At 33.4% G+C, this 20,573-nt stretch overlaps 2 protein-coding genes and 2 long non-coding RNA genes across 8 annotated transcripts in view; 1 reads left to right on the top strand and 3 right to left on the bottom strand.

Annotated features, from left to right (window-relative positions):
* The window catches only part of LOC104753191 (cytochrome P450 78A9-like), a 3,174-nt gene extending 2,372 nt beyond the window's left edge, over positions 1-802 (bottom strand). The window contains exon 1 of one of the 3 annotated variants that reach the window (XM_019238482.1): positions 12-802. In XM_019238482.1, coding sequence (XP_019094027.1) covers positions 12-718 — 707 coding nt within the window. In that variant the 5' untranslated portion in view covers positions 719-802. The remainder of the gene's footprint in view (positions 1-11) is intronic. The other 2 variants (XM_019238483.1, XM_019238481.1) reach the window with 2 other exon arrangements.
* On the bottom strand, positions 2,402-4,639 carry LOC104749132. 3 transcript variants are annotated; one of them, XR_761330.2, is made up of 7 exons: positions 4,312-4,635; positions 4,001-4,210; positions 3,623-3,763; positions 3,409-3,498; positions 3,181-3,225; positions 2,983-3,074; positions 2,402-2,564 (listed from the first exon to the last, which is right to left on the bottom strand). It is a non-coding gene; the product is annotated as an uncharacterized LOC104749132 (long non-coding RNA). The 3 variants fall into 3 exon arrangements; XR_761329.2 differs by having other exon boundaries at positions 2,402-2,574; positions 3,623-4,210; positions 4,312-4,639; XR_761328.2 differs by having other exon boundaries at positions 3,623-4,210; positions 4,312-4,638.
* Positions 9,460-10,311, bottom strand: LOC104753190. Its single transcript, XM_010475479.1, has one exon. The coding sequence runs from the start codon at positions 10,309-10,311 to the stop codon at positions 9,460-9,462; it is 852 nt and encodes a 283-aa protein (XP_010473781.1).
* Positions 18,169-19,158, top strand: LOC104749131. The gene is made up of 3 exons (XR_002035921.1): positions 18,169-18,569; positions 18,671-18,804; positions 18,908-19,158. It is a non-coding gene; the product is annotated as an uncharacterized LOC104749131 (long non-coding RNA).

Here is a 20,573-nt window from a genome sequence, read left to right as displayed (position 1 = left end):
CACTAAGCTCCCTGACTTCTTCATGCTCGTGCTCAAGCTCGTATTCTTTCCCGAAAACAGAGCACATCATGTTGTTAAGCGATGCCGTTTTGATCAAGTCACGTGCAAAACAGAGACCTTCGGTGCTACTCTGTTTCGCGAGACACCTCGTGATCTGATTCGCGATCACGCTTCTTTGCGTTTCGGAGCGTTTGATCTGTCTCGGGCTGAAAAGATGGTTAGACGCGATCTTTCTCAAGGTTCGCCAGTAAACGCCGTAAGGTGCGAAACCGATAGCTCGGTTAAACATGAGGGAATAAGCTGATTCTTTAACCGGACGGTCAGCAAAAACAGAACTGTTGAGAATCTCTTTAGCTACATCAGGGTTGCAAGTGACGATCATGCGAGTTTCTCCCAAGCTAAACGCCATTAACCGTTTGGCTCCGAACTTCTCTGCGGTCGCGGCTATGCAACGGTGAGCAAGAGTGTTTGACATGAGAGACATGCTTCCGATAAAAGGTAAGCCTCTTGGTCCAGGGATCACGGTGGTTTGGTGGCGGCGGTGGGAGAAGTATTTTCCCCATGCGGGTCCTCCGGGATGAGACCAGTAGAAGAGAGAGACGGCGAGACAAGCAAGGGAGGCTACGATAAGAGAGAGAGCGAGATTGGTTTGAGTAAGGAGGCTACATTTGGACAAGAGGGCCAAAAGTAAGCTACTGGTGTCGAGCTCAGTGGCCATTGAAACAGCGGAAAAAGAGAGAGAGAGAGATAGGGAGAGAAAGGAGAGTGTCTTTTTTTGCTGTGGGGTTTATAAGATGAAACGGTGCCTTCAGGTATTTATATAGACCAAAAAGTTAGAATCCTCTCTTGTTATTTTTTTTTTAAATAATTATAAAACTAAAATTTAATATTTGAAGGCGAGTGTTGTCTTTTATGTTAATTTTTGTGTCTACTTCATTCTTTTTTTGCTCTTAGTATTGTACTTTCTATTTGATTATTATATGGGCAAGTTTGCGTTTGCTTGCTCACTTGAAATATATAAAATACATTTGATCAAAAGAAAAGAAATATATATATATAATACATAAAATTTGAAGTTGGAGGTTTTTTTTATTTGAAAATTTTCATATTAATTAATTAGCTACAGAAATGCTAAATATTGTATTTATGTGTGTTTCAAGAACTGCTATTTTGATTTATTTCCAGATTTAAAAGTAAAAAGACAATAATATATGCAACGTATGTTGATGTAATGTATCCAAAATTTTGTTTAATTGAAGTTTACCGAAATATCGTGTTATAACATGGGTTCTGATAATTATTTTATTTGATTAAACATAAACCAAATTTATTTAAGATATTTTTTTTTTAAAAAGCGAGTCCTTTCAACCACAAGAAAAAAAGTTGATTAAATGCAATGAATTAATAGGCTCTTTTATTCACCAATCTATTCGACAAATACACATCAAACATAAAAGTGCAAAATTTAAAAGTGATTAAGATTTCACACCACTTACAAAACTTATCCTTTAATAAAACAAGGTATATATATGCTCCGGGTTTTTTTCGTCTTCCTCTTCTATATGTGAGATAGATTTTGACTGTGAAATGAATCTTCATTTCGAGAAATTATTGACAAAATCAGTTACAAATTTGAAAACGTAATATCGAGAGGTGTAAATGCAATGGCAGTAATGCATATAGCAATTAACTTGACTTCTCGTGGCCGTTAAATAAAACTGATGAAACTTGATAGACCCACTCTTGTGAATTCATTGTATCTGTAAATTGTAATCTTTGTTAGCTTACTGACGTACCTTGTGTAAATTATATATATCCATATTTCGTATAGTTTTCTAAAATTTTTCATTTTTACAGTTTTAACGTCATAGTTTTGTTATGGAATTAATTTCAAGTGAGTGTGCTGTCAAAAACAACGTTTACTTTTTACTTACAAACACTACAAGAAAACAGGCAAATAGCGACTGCACTATTAGTCACTATTTAGTCGCTAAACGGTGTGTTACGACTAAATAGCGACTAAAACTAGTAGTCGTAAATCGAGAGTCGCTAAAATAAATAGTCGTAAAATTAGTCGCCAAATAGCGACTACATTACGACTATTTTGCGTAGTCGTAAATTTAGTCATAATATAGTCACTAAATTTAGCGACCACGTTACGACTATTTTACGACAACGCAAAATAGTCATAATGTAGTCACCAAATTTAGTGACTAATTAACGACTAATTACTGACTATAGTTGTATTCAAGTATTTATACATTATTGTATTTATACAGTATTTATACAGTATTTATACAAATTACATATATTTTATTAATTGTTTTAAATATATTTAAATTATGAATAATGTTTTAAAACATTATTTTTTGAGTACTATATTTATTATTATAAACCATGATTACAAAAAAATTGTATTACAAAATAAAATTAAAAATCATAACTAAAAATAAGAATAGATGAAAAACTACATAATAAATGGTTTGTAGCACATTCTCAATTGCTTTGTATTCCATCATTGAAGCCTAGGTAGTTCCCATTAATGTTCCAAGAGCAACTCATTTCTTCAAGTACCTTCAGAACAAACAAACAAAAAATGTATCATGGGGACTCATTTCCCATTATCAATATAACACAATTTCAAAATCGAGACTAGAAATGAGAAACAATCGGGACAAGCAATTCACTATAACTAACATGTCTTCTAGCTTAAAAACGTGAGTGTGAGTAAGAAGATCGACAATGGTGACTCAAGTTAAAGAGTGCATATAAAACAGGTGTCTAGAGATCGGTATTACCAAATAACTCTTGACAAATTCAACAAAAAGCCTCACAAAAATTACAACAGAGGCTTCTAAACAAATGACTCTTTGACAGATTTAATAAAAGTCTCACAGCAATAAGTAGCAAAGTATATATATTGTACCTTAATAGCGAAAGATACAATAGGATAAGAAAATGTCTTAACCAATGAAAGTTTACCTTACGCTCTGAAATAAAGTTGTACATCATGAGCTCTGTCTAAGAGTGTGCTTGGCTGTGGCTTTCTCTGTAAGCCAAACATCATCTTCGACCTAAGAACAATAGGACACTGAATCAGATGGTTTACGCATGCAACAATGTGACTTCAAAGAATTGAAGAGTAATACAAGAGTAATAAAATAAACATAAGGGTTTTACCTATCTTCTTCCAGCCAACCGCTTTCAAGCTTCTCCAAATCCAGTCTATTGATCACAAACAACAAAATAATATAGTAAACAAAAATCACATGTTCAAACCATAAGCTTCAAAGACACAAACACAAACACCAACACACACACATACCAGATTTTATCATATAAAATCACCAAAACTGAGGTGACTCTGTGAAAGAAGTGATATGCTTTTAGAGAGCTTAGTTTGAGTACCTTCGGTGACTTTGGTGACACTGAGGAGAGCCGAGTTGAGCCTTAAGTTCTTTAAGCCACAAGACTCAACCAAAACAGCTGACACTTGATCTGAGAGAAACCCACCAAAGAAAGCAAAAAAAAAACAAAAAAATTTTGCACATAAGTACTCAAGAATTCTGAAAAGATGAAATAACAAAGCAGTTCCAGGATTTTTGAAAGAAAAGAAACCCACCTCCATGGAGACCAAAACAGATGGAGCTAGACATTTGAAAGAAATGACAAGAGATATACCCGCGTGGCAACAAAGCTATTGATGCGCTACTCCTTCCCTCACTTCTCCTTCATCATTCTTCTACTTCTTATCCTCCCTCATCTGCAATCACACAGGGGATGAGAAACGCGAAAAGGCAACTAAGTGGATCACATCAGCATTGGCTACCGATATCAAGCAGATAAATCAAACTCGTTTTCAGCAGAATCAAAGTGAAAATCTATGCTCCTACAGCGGAACAAGAAAAAAAAAAAAAAAGAAGGGATAACAAATGAAAGCAACTACTAAGCCTTCAAGAACGTCGGAGAGGATAGGTGTGAGAGCAAAAGAGAACTTGACCCATTGTTGCTTGATAGAAAAATTGATTCTTTAGTCGACCCAAGTTTTCGGCTGTGCGCCGGAGAAGCACACGACTTGAATCGAAGCAGATCTTTCCCGGTTTTGAGATCCCAACTTCTAATTTCGTCGATAAATCCACGGCTTAGCTTTTTCGTCTTCTATGCCGTCTTCCTCCGCTTCACCTCTCAGCTTCTGCTTCTTATATGTCGTCTTCAAACCAATTCGAAGATTAAGGTCATTACAAACGTAGACCAGAAACCCTAATCCCAAAATCAGATTTAAAGGGGGAAATAGAGATAGAACAAACTAACCTTCTCCCACGGAAACCAGTTTCCCTTCTAGATCTGGAGATACGGTCGGAGGTTTGGCCGGACAGAGTCATCGCGATTCGAAGAAATGAGAGTGAGAGTTTCTCCGAAAGAGTTTCGAGAGTGATGATGATTTTTTTTTTCTAAGTGTAGTGTGAGGAATAGAGGCACAGGTTGGTGAAGGTTTCTTTGTTTGTTGATTTTTATTTCTTTTTTTTGTTGGCCAATTTTCAATTCATATCAAAATCCAAAGTGGTACAAAAGCCTCTCAAAGCCCAGACTAAATGATATAGTTTTATGTTTTTTTTTTATCAACAATTAGTTTCAGATTTTACAATGACTAATTTAATAAATTTTATAAGTAAATAGTTTTTGGAAGTATTAAATTATATATATACACTAAATAGTTTTAGATTAGATTTAATTTTATACACATAATGGTTATATTTTGGTTAAATGGTTTATAATTTAATTTCTATATACTATACATTATAAAAGTTTAAAATTTAAGATATAGGGTTTAAAGTACAGGGTTTGGTGTATAGGTTTATGATTTGGGGTTAAGTTTTGAATTTATGAATTATGAATTAATTTCTAAGATTTAGAGTTTATGATTTAGGTCTTGGGGTTTGGTTAAGGGTTTGGGATTAAATTTTGAAAATTATGATTTTCTTAAATAGCGACTGATATGCGACTTCTTAGCGACCGTTTACTATAAGTCGCATATTAGTCGCTAAATTGGTGACTATTTAGCAACTACATATTTTGGTGTGCAATATAGTCATAAAATAGTCGCTAAATTACGACTAAACTAGCGACTAACATATGCAGTCGTTAAAAAATGACTAATATATGACCAAATATTTGTAGTCGTAAAATAGTCGCTAAATAGTCACTACTTAGTCGCCAAAAATGACGACTACATATATAGTCGCCAATTGTAGTCGTAAAATCCATGTTTTCTTGTAGTGTAATTTACAATGCATATCTAAATTCCGAAGTCTCGGTGCAAGTTAATATAAATATTCGATCATAGCATACGACATCAAGTTTTAATATTTGATACTTGATGATTTTTTTATAAGAACAACAATAATATAATCTGTATGTTGCACGGTTGCAGTACTACATACTATTTATTAATTTACCAACAGTAAGCATGTTGAACATTTAAGAATAATATTTTCCATGATCGTAACGTTGTTATGCATTATAAAACTTTTTCACTCGTAATATGAAGTGTAGTTAGTTTTACTTTTGTTGATGTTAATTATAAATATATCACCAAAAAGAAACAATAAAGTGTAAATGTAGAAGACAAATCATAACCGTTGTTGAGTTGCGTCGTTGCCAAATGAGATATAACGGCTACTAGCGCCGCCAATGCCATGCGCTAGAGATGTGTAAAATGGCAGGTTAAGTTAGGGCGCGTGACACTTACGCTTTGTATAATCCTTCGGACGACGTCGTAATCGAAGAAGAGCTCTCTTAAACCATTATGTAATTGTTAGCCCAATTAAAAAAAAAAAAAAATTATGTAACCATATAAATTCCTTTGTGAGACTGCTCGATAATCGATTTATATTATAGAAGTCAACTGTTCAGAGGATTTTTAGAAGATACTAAGCATATAACGTTATAATAATATACAGAGAATATATATATATACAATGTTCAAGTTGAATGTAACTAAATCAACATTTAACTGCTCTTGATCAAGATTTATGAATAGAAAATCAACTATCTTATTATAATTCGTTTTATATATCTAGTTCGAATTAAGTATACTATTCCAAGAGCTTAATCATTTCAAGTTATCAACGAACTTGTTGACCCTTTCAACCTATTTTTCTTATCGAAGACGTGGGGGCAATCAAGGACTTGAACAATGGTTTGTCCACATCTATTATTATATTTGTAAGTATTATTATATGAACTAATAAAATAATATCATTTTAAACGACCAAATTGTATTCTCTAATCACTCGAAACAGATCAATAGAAAACATTATAACTCTGTCATCTAAATTTAGCATAGGTTTTATCTAGGACTGGTCTTCTAACTAATATATACTCAATTACCAATGGTCCAATACACTGTCACATTTCCGAATTCCGACATCCTAAATATAGTTACAAGACTTAGAATTAAAAACTACATAAAATAAAACTGAAATGTCATTTTTCGTCAAGTTAGTTTCTCGTATTTCTTTAACCGTTGGTCAGACCCATATCTGCTAATTATGCTGAAGTTATAATTAATAGCATGGGTCTCATCGATTATTATTTAAAAACGAGTAGAAAACGACATCTAATCAAGTGTAGAAACTGAAAAGTACTATATTTTAGTATATTCCTATATTCAGAGAAAGATTCCAAATTAATTAGTTTTGTGAATGAACATTCTGATTTGTTATTCATAGCTTGAATTCGAAAAGAAAAGAAGAAGAAAAAACAAATCAACTATTGTTATTTACATGTATCTTTAATAATTTCAACAAATGGCGATTTAATTAAATGTCCAACAGGCACCAAACAAAAAACAAATGGTTAATATAGAGATTAACAAATAAATAAATATAATTATTCAATAAAGATTAAAGAACAATGTAATTGACCTTTAGGTAAGGGCTTAGGACACAAATTGACCTTGACGTTCTTTTTCGGCAACAAATAGATTATGTATGTGGATTTCATTGTCGGTTTGAGATATTGTACCACTGGGGGTGGTGCAATGCACACAACTGCACTTCCTAGACTTTAGCCGTTGGATCTCGTTTCCTATATCAATAATCACACGAACATTCGCTTATTAATTAGCCACGTGCTAGATTCATGCAAAACGTCCCACGAGCTTGATCGTCGTGGTTCTTGGCTTCTTGCAGTATGGTGGGTCAATTTAAAAATGCGCACTTGGCGTGTCTTCTTTGAGAGTGTTTATTACCAAGATACCCAAACTCTATGATAGAAGGATTCGACCCATGACAATTTGAGGGAGGGGCATAAATGTCTAGTTAGGAATCAGACAAGTCACATGACTCGTATCCACCTGGTCCCCGCAATTTGGTTCGTTGTTAACTGTTAAGTACTTGTCAATGCTTTTTTATCAGCGTTCAGGATTTCCTGCTCGTAGTATGAGATGTGCCTAACCATTGATCTAGTTAACAGGTACTAAAGTTTTTTTTCATCTATTTTTGTCTTGTGAAAAACATGATTTTTTTTTTGGTCAAAACACTTCCATTCAAATTAAAACATCACGAGAGAGGTGAATTTATACAACTTACAATCAAAGAAAACACACTAAAATATAGATAAAGGCTCCATGAGTTCTTCAAAGAGATTTCAACTTTTGAGGGGTTACCAATGTTTAGAGAACTGGGACCAGATTGGATTCGCCCATAAAGACAAACTTTGGGAAATCCTCAACCAATGAATGGTCATAAAGGGTTCTAGCGGACAATGCAATCGAGCTTTAAGATGAGTGGTCCATGGGTAGGACGCTTAAAGAGTTTCTCGCCAACATGAGAGAGTTCAGCAACTGTGGAGCAAATTCCTTGAAGCATTTAGGGATGCACCTCATGACTCTAGACGATGCTTCAAATCAGAATCGCAAGAGAAAAGTCTCAAATCATAACATAGTACGTGGATTCTCCCTCACATGAAGCTCATGGTCATGGAAGTTAAGGAATTCCACACAAAGTTTGTAGTCGGTTTGACACTGAGATTTAGTATCAGACTCGAGCTTTTGATCTATTGGCGGAAGGTGGCATGTGGGAACAAAGGGATCAACTAGCGGATTCAAGTAAACTGTCGGATCGAAATAGAGGTTACCGCTCAGCACTATAGCCATCCAAACAAAATTATCCAACTGGCCTCTACCAAGTTGTCTCTCAATCCAATCTAAATAAATTAATGTTCTGCTACCGAGGATTACCCGACTAGACCAAGCAGAGTTAATTATTTCTAAAGATGTTAACCCTTGTAAGAGAAGTATCCCTGAGGTATAAGATTATCACAACAATTGATTCAGGAGGCAGGTGTACAGAGGTGGATGGTTGCTAAGGCAACGGTAACCAACGCTTCTTGGAGGTTTGGTCATAATGTCGTTCCTTGTCAACACATAAAAAGAACCGCCACACAAGCAACCATCAAACCGACCTAAAACAACCAACACTCTTCTAGCATAGGAAAGACCAGCCAAAGCAGCAATATGAGGTAGTAACAGGGGTGAGATTGGTAGCAGGGGCGGATCTAGGGTCTAAGAAGGTGGGGCACGTGCCCCATACTACTTTTTATAAATTAACCATTAGCAATGCTTTACATGTATCCTTTAGTTCATTTGGTAAATAGGCACTTATGTGACACTATATGGTCGTGAGTTTAAACCTCCGTTCCGTTTTTGAACTATTTATTTTCTCCTTTTTGGGTTAATTTTATATTTGTTCAACTTCTATGTTTTTTTACCAATGCATTTAGTTAATTAGTAACACTAAAAACTATTATCATTTTTAAATTAATTTCTTATTTTAGGGTTTAATTTGTGTGATATGGTTAGATAAGTAATTTTAAATATTATTTTCATTGTCAATAGTAAGTATGTAACTGTGCATTTGTCTACTTAATTTTTTCTAATATTTTTCTTTACCGATAGAAAAATACTTATAAAATTTTGGCTCATTGAAAATGCAAAATATGCTTTCAAATTATCAAAAATATAAATTTATTTATTATGTTTTATTATATAATTTAAATATCATTTGTGCCCCAGACCATATATTATTCTAGATCCGCCACTGATTGGTAGAGAGTTATGAATACCGGACCTGGGCAGAGAAAAGCTGTGTCCAAAGTCACATTGTCGATGCCAGTTCATTGATTGTCCAAACAGGATCAACATTGATATTTAATATGGACTAGCTATATCAGCTACGACCAGTTTAGGAATAACATAAATAATTTGTTCTCGATCGTACATGTTCGATCGGATATATCATTCCATTCCGAATGACGAAGTTGCATTATCATAGAATTTTTTTTAGTATTTTAGACATAGTAAATGCATGGAAGCTAGTCAATAAAAAGTGAAATTGTACTAATCAGGTGAGGCCCTAAGGATTTTTTTTTGTTCAAAAGATGATTTTCGATTAGAAATTAAACCGGGTTCACTACAACTTGGTTTAGAGCAAACTTAGCTATTGCATCAGCTTCTCTGTTACAAGATCCGGGAATAAAAGAGAAACGAATTTTCTGAAATTTTGACGATAAGATGAGGATGTCGTACTGCATCCCATGGATTTCCTTGATTGGAGATCCCGAATTGATGGCTTCTATTGCTTGTTTAGAATCAGAAGCTATGTGGAGGTTTATCATTCCTAGATCTGCAGCCATTTGGACTGCGTGGAGGATTGCCAAGGTTTCTGCTACCAATGGCGAGCGAACATTTCTGGCGTATGTTGATCCTTGTGTGGTCGATCGTTGTTCAATTGGGTTGAAGATCCAGTCCAAGCCAGCAGCTTTTGTTTCGATGTTCCAGGCGGCATCGGTGTGACAAGTAATCTCGCTCGGATTAGTTCTATGGTTTGGGATGGGTGGGTTCCTGATTGGAGGCTTCAGAGTAGTCGTTTGTGCTTGGTGCCATTCCCGAGCCACGAATATAGCTTGGGATAGAACCTCCATTGGATTTATGTGTTTCCCATTGAAGACCAAGTTGTTCCTAGCAAGCCAGATCGACCATATGATCCACGGGGTAAGGGGTCCTTGACTGATTCCACAAGGGGGAAGGCATATGAGGGTTTTAGATTGCTCAATCAGGGCCCGAATGGAGGTTATGCCTTGTGTAACGGGTGCGATCTTGAAAGGCGCTGCTTTCCAAACCTGTGTTGCAAAAGAGCAGTTCGCAAAGAGGTGAGTGCCTGTTTCATCTTCCCCACAGAAAGGGCATTGGGCATCTGGGTTGATGTTGCGTTGTTTCAAGTTTTCTCCCATGGGTAAGGCTCCGCTCATGACTTTCCATAAGAAAACCTTTGTTTTAGGGGAAGTTTTCATGTCCCAAATCTCGTTTTTCCACTTAAAGATCTCATTTTCTGGTGATTGCAGGGGTGGTTCTGATACTGTTGCTCGCCAAGTGTGGTAGCCAGACTTGACTGAGTATATACCTGTTTTTTTTTGGGAGCCAAGCAAAATAATTTGGTGCTCCAAGTTTGCTTGGTCTGAGGTTTAGGATGTCAGATTCATACATTGGTAGCAGTTGTCGTATTTGGTTCAAGTCCCAGTCTCCCGAGGGGAGAAGAAGATTGGAGACCTTGAAGTTCTGAGACGATTCTGTCGGTGGTCCCATTGGAGTGGTTGGGGTGTCAAGGGATAGCCATGGTTCATACCACAGGGAAGTTTGATTTTCATGGCCTATAACTTTTCCTAGGTGAGCTTTTAGCAGATCTCTCCCCGCACAGAGTCCTCGCCAGCCATGAGAGGTGTTAGCCGGTGGTTGGCATTCAAGAAAAGGGGTACTATGGCAGTATTTACCCAATAAGATTCGAGCTAGCAAGGATGATGGGTTGTTCAATAGCCACCAGCTAATTTTTGCTAGAAGTGCATCATTGAAGCATTGGATGTCTCTAAAGCCTAGTCCCCCTTCCTCCTTTGATTTTGTTAGGTTTTTCCATGAAACCCAGCACATACTTTTCTTTTCTTCATTCTTGTCCCACCAGAATCTTGTTAATGCTGATTGGATTCGTTTGCAGAGTGAGTTTGGTAGCTTGAAGCAAGACATGGTATATGTTGGCATTGCCGCTAGAACTGACTTCAGCATGACTAACTTTCCAACAGACGATAGGAATCTTGAGGACCAGCTGCAAGCTTTTTGTCGGATTTTGTTAACTATGCTGGTGAATAGATCTCTCTTTTTCCTACCAAAGAGTTCCGGTAGTCCCAGGTATTTTCCCAAACCTCCCTCTTTTTGTATACCAAGTTGGTCTTTAACTCTTGTTTTAATCCCCATATCAGTCCTTGCAGAAAAAGTTATTGCTGACTTTTGCGGGTTAATCAGCTGTCCAGATGCTACTTCATACTAGTGTAGGACATGTAGGAGGGTTGAGCACTCATCTATGTCCGATTTGCAAAAGAACATTGTATTATCAGAAAACAGCAGGTGATTGACTCTGGGGCTTTCCTTTCTCACTTTTATTCCTGTTAACTTGCTTTTAGCTTGGGCTTTGAGACATAATCTTGATAGTACCTCACTGCACAGGATGAAAATGAAGGGAGAGATGGGATCGCCTTGTCTAATACCGCGTTGTAAGGTCCTAAGGATAGAAAATAAAGTTTGCAACTTTCCACCCTATATTAACAAATATGATTCATAATTATAAAATATTGAGAGAACATGTTTTTTTTAGGTGATATCAACGAGCAAAATTTGGTAATTCTATATAATTAATTACCATCTAATATGGAAATATTTGGACCAAATTACATTTTAAACGAACGTGTTTTGTAATTCTCTTAAAACGGGAAGACATTATAACAATTGTCTGAAATTTGTCATTTGATGACTATGATAAGTCATATTATTACTTAATTATTAGGGGGCTGGGGCACATCTTTTTATCAAGAACTCAACGTTACATGATAATGATAATGTATCACTACAACAAAATAGTGCTATTGTAACAATATTTTTGCAAGAATTGTATTTGTTAAGATTTTACAACAAATTTTGCTATATTTTTACAATGATGAATCTACTCACAATTTCATTACAATTTTATTACAAAATAACACCAAAAGTTTTTGTGTCGTTTTTCCGTTACAAATTAGCAATATTATTGTGACATCCGAAAATGTCTTGCAAAATTTACAAAAAATATTCCACGATTATGAGTTGTGATTATTTTGCAAGAATATTTTAGTATATACATGTGACAAAATATGTGACATCTTTATCAAAGTATTTACAACAATTTATAACTCTTTCGCAACATATATATTTTATAAAAATTATGTATATAAATATATATTACATTTTTTTTTTGAATGGACTTCTATGTTACTTCTTCTTAAATCAATTAACTCTTTTGTTAGTTTCAATAACAACTGTAGAAGGTAAACTAACATCTAAATATATCAATTATTCGTTTTGCTTATACTTGGAAAATCATGAAGTGTTACTAAGAAAACGTTTTATTTATATTCATGTTGTTTCAGGTATTAAGTGGTAGAAATGAAATGGATAGACTTGAAACAAGCTTATGATGGATTTTAATTATAAGTTTTAAACACTTATCTGCTTTTCAAACAATGAAACCATTTTAAGTTTTGAAGGATAATTAATAAAAGCTAAACCTGTAATCAATTTATTTTATTTTAAAATAAGTTTTTAACTAGAGTTTATATTTCCCTCACTAAACTAATGTTATGACTAATATAGTTGTCATGATTTTATCACTGTATATTTGAATTACAACATACTAGTATCTAAAAGCAATATAAATTTATGACATCTCAAACACTATAACCATATATTGTATATGTATAATCAATTAATCATCTTTAGTGGTCCACGTTAGTCACCCGAATATGCCATTTTCTTTAACATCTCAAACATTATAATCATATACGTATATGTATATATAATCACATTCCCTTTCCTTTAAACTAATATATACATATAAAGTATAATCAATATTTCATTACCAAAAAAAAAAAGTATAATCAGTATGATAGCTAGTATTTGTCCTCATTACTCACCCACAACCGTTACACACCTATCTTAATAATTTGGATAACTATACAAATTCAAATTTACGTTGTGCGTGGAATTTAAAAGTAATGTTGCGGCCTCTTCGGCTCGTCTTGTTATTATTTTTTTTATTTTATTTTTGAATAATACTTTAACAGATTTGGTCTAATCTACTAGTTCAGTATCAAAGATACGATTTTATTTTATCTTGCTTATATATAGCTTAAGAAGGTGCTTGACTATCAATACAACACGTTAGCAAGCAACATTTCTTCTCCAAAGGTAAACACAGTTCTCCATTAACCCGCAATTTTATTATTGGTTCTGATTAGTATTGAGTTTTGTCGTAATTGGTATAAGTTTTGTTGTATTATTATATACTGACTTTGTTACTTTTAACAAATATATTTAGATGAGTCTTATGGAAAATGAAGGCTAAGCTCAAGGAGGGATTGCGGCCGATTAAGGTGTTTTTACCCATCAAGAACACCTCATCTGTGATAAGAAGAAATAAAAATATTTTAGAAAGACTATTTCACATCATTTGTGTACTTATTTTTTATTTATGCATTGCTGTAATATTTTAATATTTGATTATCTAATAAAATGAGTTATGCCTTTTACTTTAATCATGAAGATATATATTTTACTTTGGAAAAAAATAAATAAAAAATATTATATTAATAGCTAATTCGCTGAACAAATGAAATAGCAAAATACTGCAATTAAAATTAATGTTGTAAAATGAATTGTCTTACGAATATGCAATGGAACAATAATTGTTTCATATTTTCGTAGTTTTTATTTACGATGATTTATAGTTGCACTGAAACGTTGTAATTACACCACTAATTTGCTACATAAATAACATTACAATATTACAACACATATAGCAATAAATTAATTTGTTGGAAAATTGTAATGTTATTTGTTACACGTTTTATGTGGCAATAAGTTGCAACCATTTAGAGTTGCAAACGTGTGTTACAATTATGCGATATATTTACTATGATACTAAGTTGCATTAGTACTACATATATAGCAAGAAGTTAGTTCATTGTAAATTTTGCAACATATGTGCAACAAATGCAAATTTGCAACGCCCAAACAGTAACAACCAAAATGTGTCTCAGTTTTGTTGCAATATCATGAGGGGCAAATTCTTAAAAACATGTTGTTTTCTCTGTTTAGCAATTCATATCTTCGCTCTGGACCATTATTTAGTATTTGCAAGTGTGCCACCATTTGTGATAATCACAACTATGTTAAGGTAGATTAATATTGGTTCATGTTGATTACAAAACTACCACTATATATCGAGGGGTTTAAAATATATATATTGTAGATAGAATCGATACCATAATAACTCATCATAAATTGATTGAGACACGAGATAGCATAAAAGATGCAGAAGAAGCAAAAATTATAATTCAACTGGTGATGGTGGGTACGCTATATAGTTTACAAATATGTATAAGTGATCCACTTGTACAAAAGGTGACGACTAAAATCTACGAGCAATTTGCACTGATACCTTAATCCGTTGGTCATATGATTGCATAATCATATGATTAGATATTAATTAAACTTTTTAAACCATAAACCATGCCTTTCAAAGAGTAATTTAACTTTATTTTTTTTTATTTCATATGGTACCTCAGTGGACAGTCGTAGCTAGGTACACAGCATCCTTGTACTTTAGAAAGTTGGCTATACAGCCTATATATATATATATATATATACTTTTGCATAGATTAATGCCAATCGATTTGCCCAATTTATGTGGGAATACAATATCCTAGATTTATCGAATAATCTGTTGATTTGGTTTTACTTTGCCGGTCAAAAAAAAATTTAAAATATATTATTTTATAACTGATTTAGGGTTCATGTATTCCCTTAAGACCATACTTATCTATAACCAATAGTTTAAATACACGCGCACCGTACAATTCAACATTCATGAACTCTTTTCGTAACATATGACTTAAAATTTCTATTGACTACTTGACTCTTAACGACAAATAAGAGAAGCATGAGAAATACGTACTGAAGAATACTGCAAATGAAGATTTCATAATTAATTAATATTATTTTTAGTTCACGCATTAATTATTACCTCAATCTCAATGAGCATATATATATTCGATGACCTAACCCACTTTTGCTTATTAACTTGAATGATAATATATTCGATTCTCTATATGATGTTAATCAATAATCAAAGAATTTTTTAATCGCTTTATTTCCTTTGTGGGTGTGTGTGTGATATATAATAATAGGTCAAAACTCAGAAAGGTTCTGTAATAGTTCCAAAATAATTATTTATATTATGAGAGAATATATGGAAGTCTACACTTGTTCAGATGTTTACATTAATTCTTATGTCGCCACTATATGATGTGAAGTTTTGACTTGACGAAACAAATAATCCATAATAAAATGGTTGGCTAAACTTATTAGTGAATGATGAAATATATATAGTTAGAGCATTTTTTAGATTTTCATTTTTATTTATCTTAAGCTTAAAAACTGTATATAATACCACTAATTTGATTTGAATAACCCCAGCTTCGTGTGAAACCATATGTAAAATTTTAAGTTAAGTAAGAAAAAATGATTTCGAAGTTGTTATATTGAGTAAAAAACAATCACAAACATTTGCTAAAAATTGATATAATTTGTTTTCATTAAGCTAGTTCCATCACTTTTTTTTTTATAAACTAATAATGTGGATCGTATCTATTATTGTGTGATAACTTTTTTCTCTTGAATTGTTTGTTGACTGTTTGTCTACCTTTATATATAGAGATATATAGTATATAGGTCAACTTCTTGAGGCAAGTACTGGAGGAAGTTGACATTCCCATTTGCAAATCGAGATGTACACTATATAGAGGTTGTTATTAGAACGAGAAATTAAGAGTCCACAGCTCTCTTCCACAGTTCGGCAGTTCCACTCCTAACTCCTAAGTCACATGCTTTTTAGGTTCAGATTCGGTCTCTGCGTGAAGATATGAAGATTTGATTCTGAACTTTTGATAAATGTGATAAGTCAAAGCATGGTGCCATATATACACTGCAGGCGCAACTTGCATACAAGTCTGTGTGACTCTTCTTGTTATCCCAAGCAACTGGATTGCACATATTATTAAGATTTACATACAATCAGAATCCACATATGTCAGTAATGTCACACACTTCGAACTTCACTAGTTTACTCAGGTCCACCAGTGATGACACCTTTATGTTTTATAAATTACAATAATATATTTTTGGCGGTTTATGACAATATTAAATACCGAGTCATATATATTCGGGGGCTATGAAAATTAAATATAAATATAAACAACATTGATGTCGAATCTAGGAGTTGAATCATAAACTTTTTTGACAGTCTTTGTCACTAGGAGAAAGCAAACAAAAAACAAGAAAAAGGAAAAATAACACAAAGAATCCTAAACTTTGGAGTTTATCAAAGTAGAGAAATAACCAATCAATCTACATCCTGATTAAACAACAAAACAAAATATACTACAAATGCGTGCATGTAAGAATTATCCTTTTGGATTACGAGAGGACGCTAAATTGCTCATTCCCCACCCATCAATAATAATTTGTGTAAATTATTCTCATTCAATAAAGGTTTTAATCTTTTCTTCTATTGAAGGTAAATGTGTAAGGTCATATACGTGTAAGGTTAGATTTTTTTAACAGTGGTTTTCATATTTTATTCACTTACGTATCTAATATACGTAGTCCAAGATTTCGAATTAATCCGGAGACAAAAAAAGAAAGAAAAATATAACTGATACGCCTTTTTCTCTTAATCTCTCTGAGTGTGCCAACTCTGTTATATTATTATTATTATTATTTTTTGTTCAAACTCTGTTTTTATTATTTAAGAAGAACAAATCCAAACAGAAGTACATAATTAACATTCCCGTAGAACTAAAGAAGGAGAAGGAGAAACACGAACATAGAAGCCAGAAGGGTTCAGTTTTATAAAATAAGAAATAAAAGCCCATTTTAAATAGGCCCAATATCCGTTTCAGAGATTAACCGGATTTACGAATTTGGACCGGTGATCAATTAAATTCGCGAAACGCGGTTATCAGCAATCTCTCTCTCGTCTTCTGATGAAAAGTCTTTAAACTTGATGATTATCCCGGTCCCACAACGTAATCTTTTCAAACTTACCGTTTAGATTTTACATTAATCACCGTCCGTCCGATCTCTCACAGTTGTTGCAACGCAATGAAAATAAACGCTTCAGATCTCCTGACCGTTCTCAACTACAATAACTTTTTCCAATTTTTTTTTCGTTTTAAATTGCAAACCCAAATAAGGAAAAGAAAATAACCGTCGAGGAAAAAAGGAAACTTTTGTTTATTTGCATTCTTCAATCAAAACCAAATGCTCTCTTTGTTATAAGCTCTGAGAATGTCATACGGAGACACCTCGTTGCGAAGAAGAAGACATAGTGTTCTCATGTCCAAACACCAAATCTCGGATCCTCTTTTCTTCTGCTTCTAGGTATCCCAGCTTCTTCTCCCTTTAATTGTTGCTGGTAGTACTCGTTTCGCCATTGATGATTATATTATAAGTTCGAAACTTGTTGTTGTTATGGGTTTACAGTATATGCGAATATAGAGAAGCAAAGACAGAGATTCCCAGAAGCGATACAAGTACAGAACAGAGAGATTCTCTGTATTGGGTGCCTATCATACCACCATCCATCATCGTTGGCGAGACGGTAAAGGTTTTATTTCTTCTTTGCCCTAGCTTTTTCTAATTTCAGGCTTCTTTAGACCAATAGGCAAATTTTGATAGGAGTTATCTTCAATTTAATCACTAGCATATCTAGATAGTCTTCGTGTGTTCTTGCCCGCAAGTTTTGATACCGCTTTGTTTCTAAATATGTTGTAGTACGTCAAATAAGCTAGCTGGATGGATGTGCTCAAGGAGATCGAGTTCTTCTTAATGTAATCAGCCAATACGTGTAACTTGTGTCTTTGTTAGATCTAACATGGCTTCTCTGTTTTTGATTCTTGTACCTTTTGTGCCTTTTCAGGGGACCAAAGGGTCATTCATAGATGAATCTGATGATCAAGATACTTATAAATGCATTTTTGTATATCTTTTGACTCTGCTTCCAATCAAGAAAGTAACTTCATCTTTCAACATCACTCCTGTCTTTCAATAATGCTATGTGCTTTTGTTTGTCTTCTTACTATATAGTTTCTATGAAAAGATTGATTTGAACATTTTTTACTTTGTTCTTTATTCCCTATGCCAGTTCCAGATTCTTGCCACTGTGGAGCACTCGGGGGAAGATTTGATCATGAAGCCGGTAATCTCAACGTCTTGTATCGATATCCAGACACAAGGATAGTCCTTTTATCTGATGAATTGCCTCATCAAACTCCTTTCAAAGACTCATCGACATGAAATACACATCTTCACTGTGAACTCATCCCAATTCTGCCAAAACTACTACCTCAGGGCTAAAGATATGATCTCAGTAAGTAACATTTTGCATCATCATAAATCATAATCTTCATGAGCATATCACAAGATCGATCTAACTATAGTTTATATCTGTTTGTTATAATCGTCTTAAAGCCAACACTGAGATGAGATTTGGTGGGTTTGATAATTACATCAAACTTGGGTGAAAGAAGAGAAAATCACAACCAAGACGTTACGTTGTCCACGTTTGTTTTTCGTCCATATCACAAGAAGCTGCCAGCCTGCAGGTAATTAATTCATTTCTTAATTTCCATTTTTCTAATTTTCAATAAGCTGTAGATTATCTTCAATCCAATCATTAGCAGAATCGTCTTGTTTTTTTGCCCGCAGGTTTTAATACCGCCTTGTTTCTAACTTGTTGTATAGTACTCCAAAGAAGCTGGATGGATGGGCTGAAGGAAGGAAACCGAGTTATTAATTGCTTGTACACAGCCAAGTTATAATTGCTGTCCCGGTTTGTTTTTGATCCATATCAGAAGCTGTATGCAGCCATGCAGGTATTGCTTTCTTATTAATATTTGATTTTTTCCAAAAAAAAATGAAATGTTTTTTTCTTTTCGTTTTCAAATTTTAAACTAAATTTAAAGGAGGTTTTCAACTATTTTTTAATAATTCGTTTTAAAAATCAATTTTGTCTAAATTTCAGAAATTTTTTTTTAACTTAAATGTTAAATTTAAAATATGTTAAAAACAAACCGGATATAGCATCTCGTCCCATTTTAAGGGTCCGTCAGTTGGTGTATAAGTTCAACATGGTTACACATATTTTAAATTGAACAATTAAGGTTTTTTGTTTTTTTTTCAAAAAACATGTTTTAAGTTTTTTTTGTTACTTTCAACTAAAAATTAAAACTTAAAACATAAGTGTTAAAATTTAAATATGTTGACAACAAACCGGACTTAGCATCCGGTCCATCTTACGGATCCGTCAGTTGGTGTATAAGGTCAACATGTGTATACATATTTTAAATATAACACCTAAAGTTTTTGAGTTTTGAGTATTTTTCTTTTGTTATTTTCAAATAAAAATATTTTCAACTACCTTAAGTGTTAAATTTACATATATTGAAGACAAATCTGACTTAGCATCCTGTTCTAACTTACGGGTCTGTAATTTCTAACTTACGAGTCTGTAATTTTGGTGTATAAGTTTAACATGTTTATCTATAACAAAAATATATTTCCAACTAAGTATTTTTTATTATACAAAACATTTTTATTAATAAAAATAGTTTTAAGCTTAAGTGTTATTTTTTCGGCTTTGTCATTTTTATGTAGTGTTTTTCGGCTTCGTCATTTTTAGTTTCATAAGTTTGATATACTTTTTATGTACATTTTACATTTCAATTAAGCTTTAAAGTATATGTTAAGTTTAACTTTTAAGTAATTTTTTTTGTCTTTAACTATGAAGATTTTACTATATAAAAACGCTTTGTAAAATAAACTGCTTTCGATTTCTCTTGTCGTGGTTTCTGCGTTTCTCTCGTCTTCGGACTCTTAAACTTGTCTCCCGAGAATCCGATGTTCTCTTCCTTACTCTGTTTTGAGATAAAAGTAAAAAACCGATGCGCTTAAAAGTATCTTGTAAGTGTGACTGACCATTATTACTCTTTTTCGTGATGTTATATCGTAGAGATTTTAGGTTAAGTGTGAATCAATCACCGTAATAAATATTCAGCATTGGATCGATTTACTAGGATTTTTTATTATCAATATGCTTTTTAGCTTATTTGTTTGTGCGTAGTAGAGGGTTGAGTCAGAAAATTTACTTAAACCAATGATCATGTCACCCCCGAAGAAGCTCCGATGCAACAATAACATACTTACTTCTGACTTTTGTTCCCGTCTGTTCTTCATCCTCATTTAAATATCTGTTATTGCAGTGTAGTGTTGTCTACATGGTTATAAGAAGAATTTGGAATTTGCAATTGATTCGTTCAAAACTTTCCTTTCGTCTCATCATAAGCAACTTATTTTTCTTCTCAATAGTTTCTTG

Source organism: Camelina sativa, chromosome 16, assembly GCF_000633955.1.
Source record: "Camelina sativa cultivar DH55 chromosome 16, Cs, whole genome shotgun sequence".
Classification (NCBI taxonomy): domain Eukaryota; kingdom Viridiplantae; phylum Streptophyta; class Magnoliopsida; order Brassicales; family Brassicaceae; genus Camelina; species Camelina sativa.
This window is presented reverse-complemented; position numbering and strand designations above follow the sequence as displayed.

Excerpts from the sequence above, each read along its gene's own strand:
- LOC104753190 (XM_010475479.1), bottom strand. The coding sequence starts at position 10,311 with ATGAGCGGAGCCTTACCCATGGGAGAAAACTTGAAACAACGCAACATC.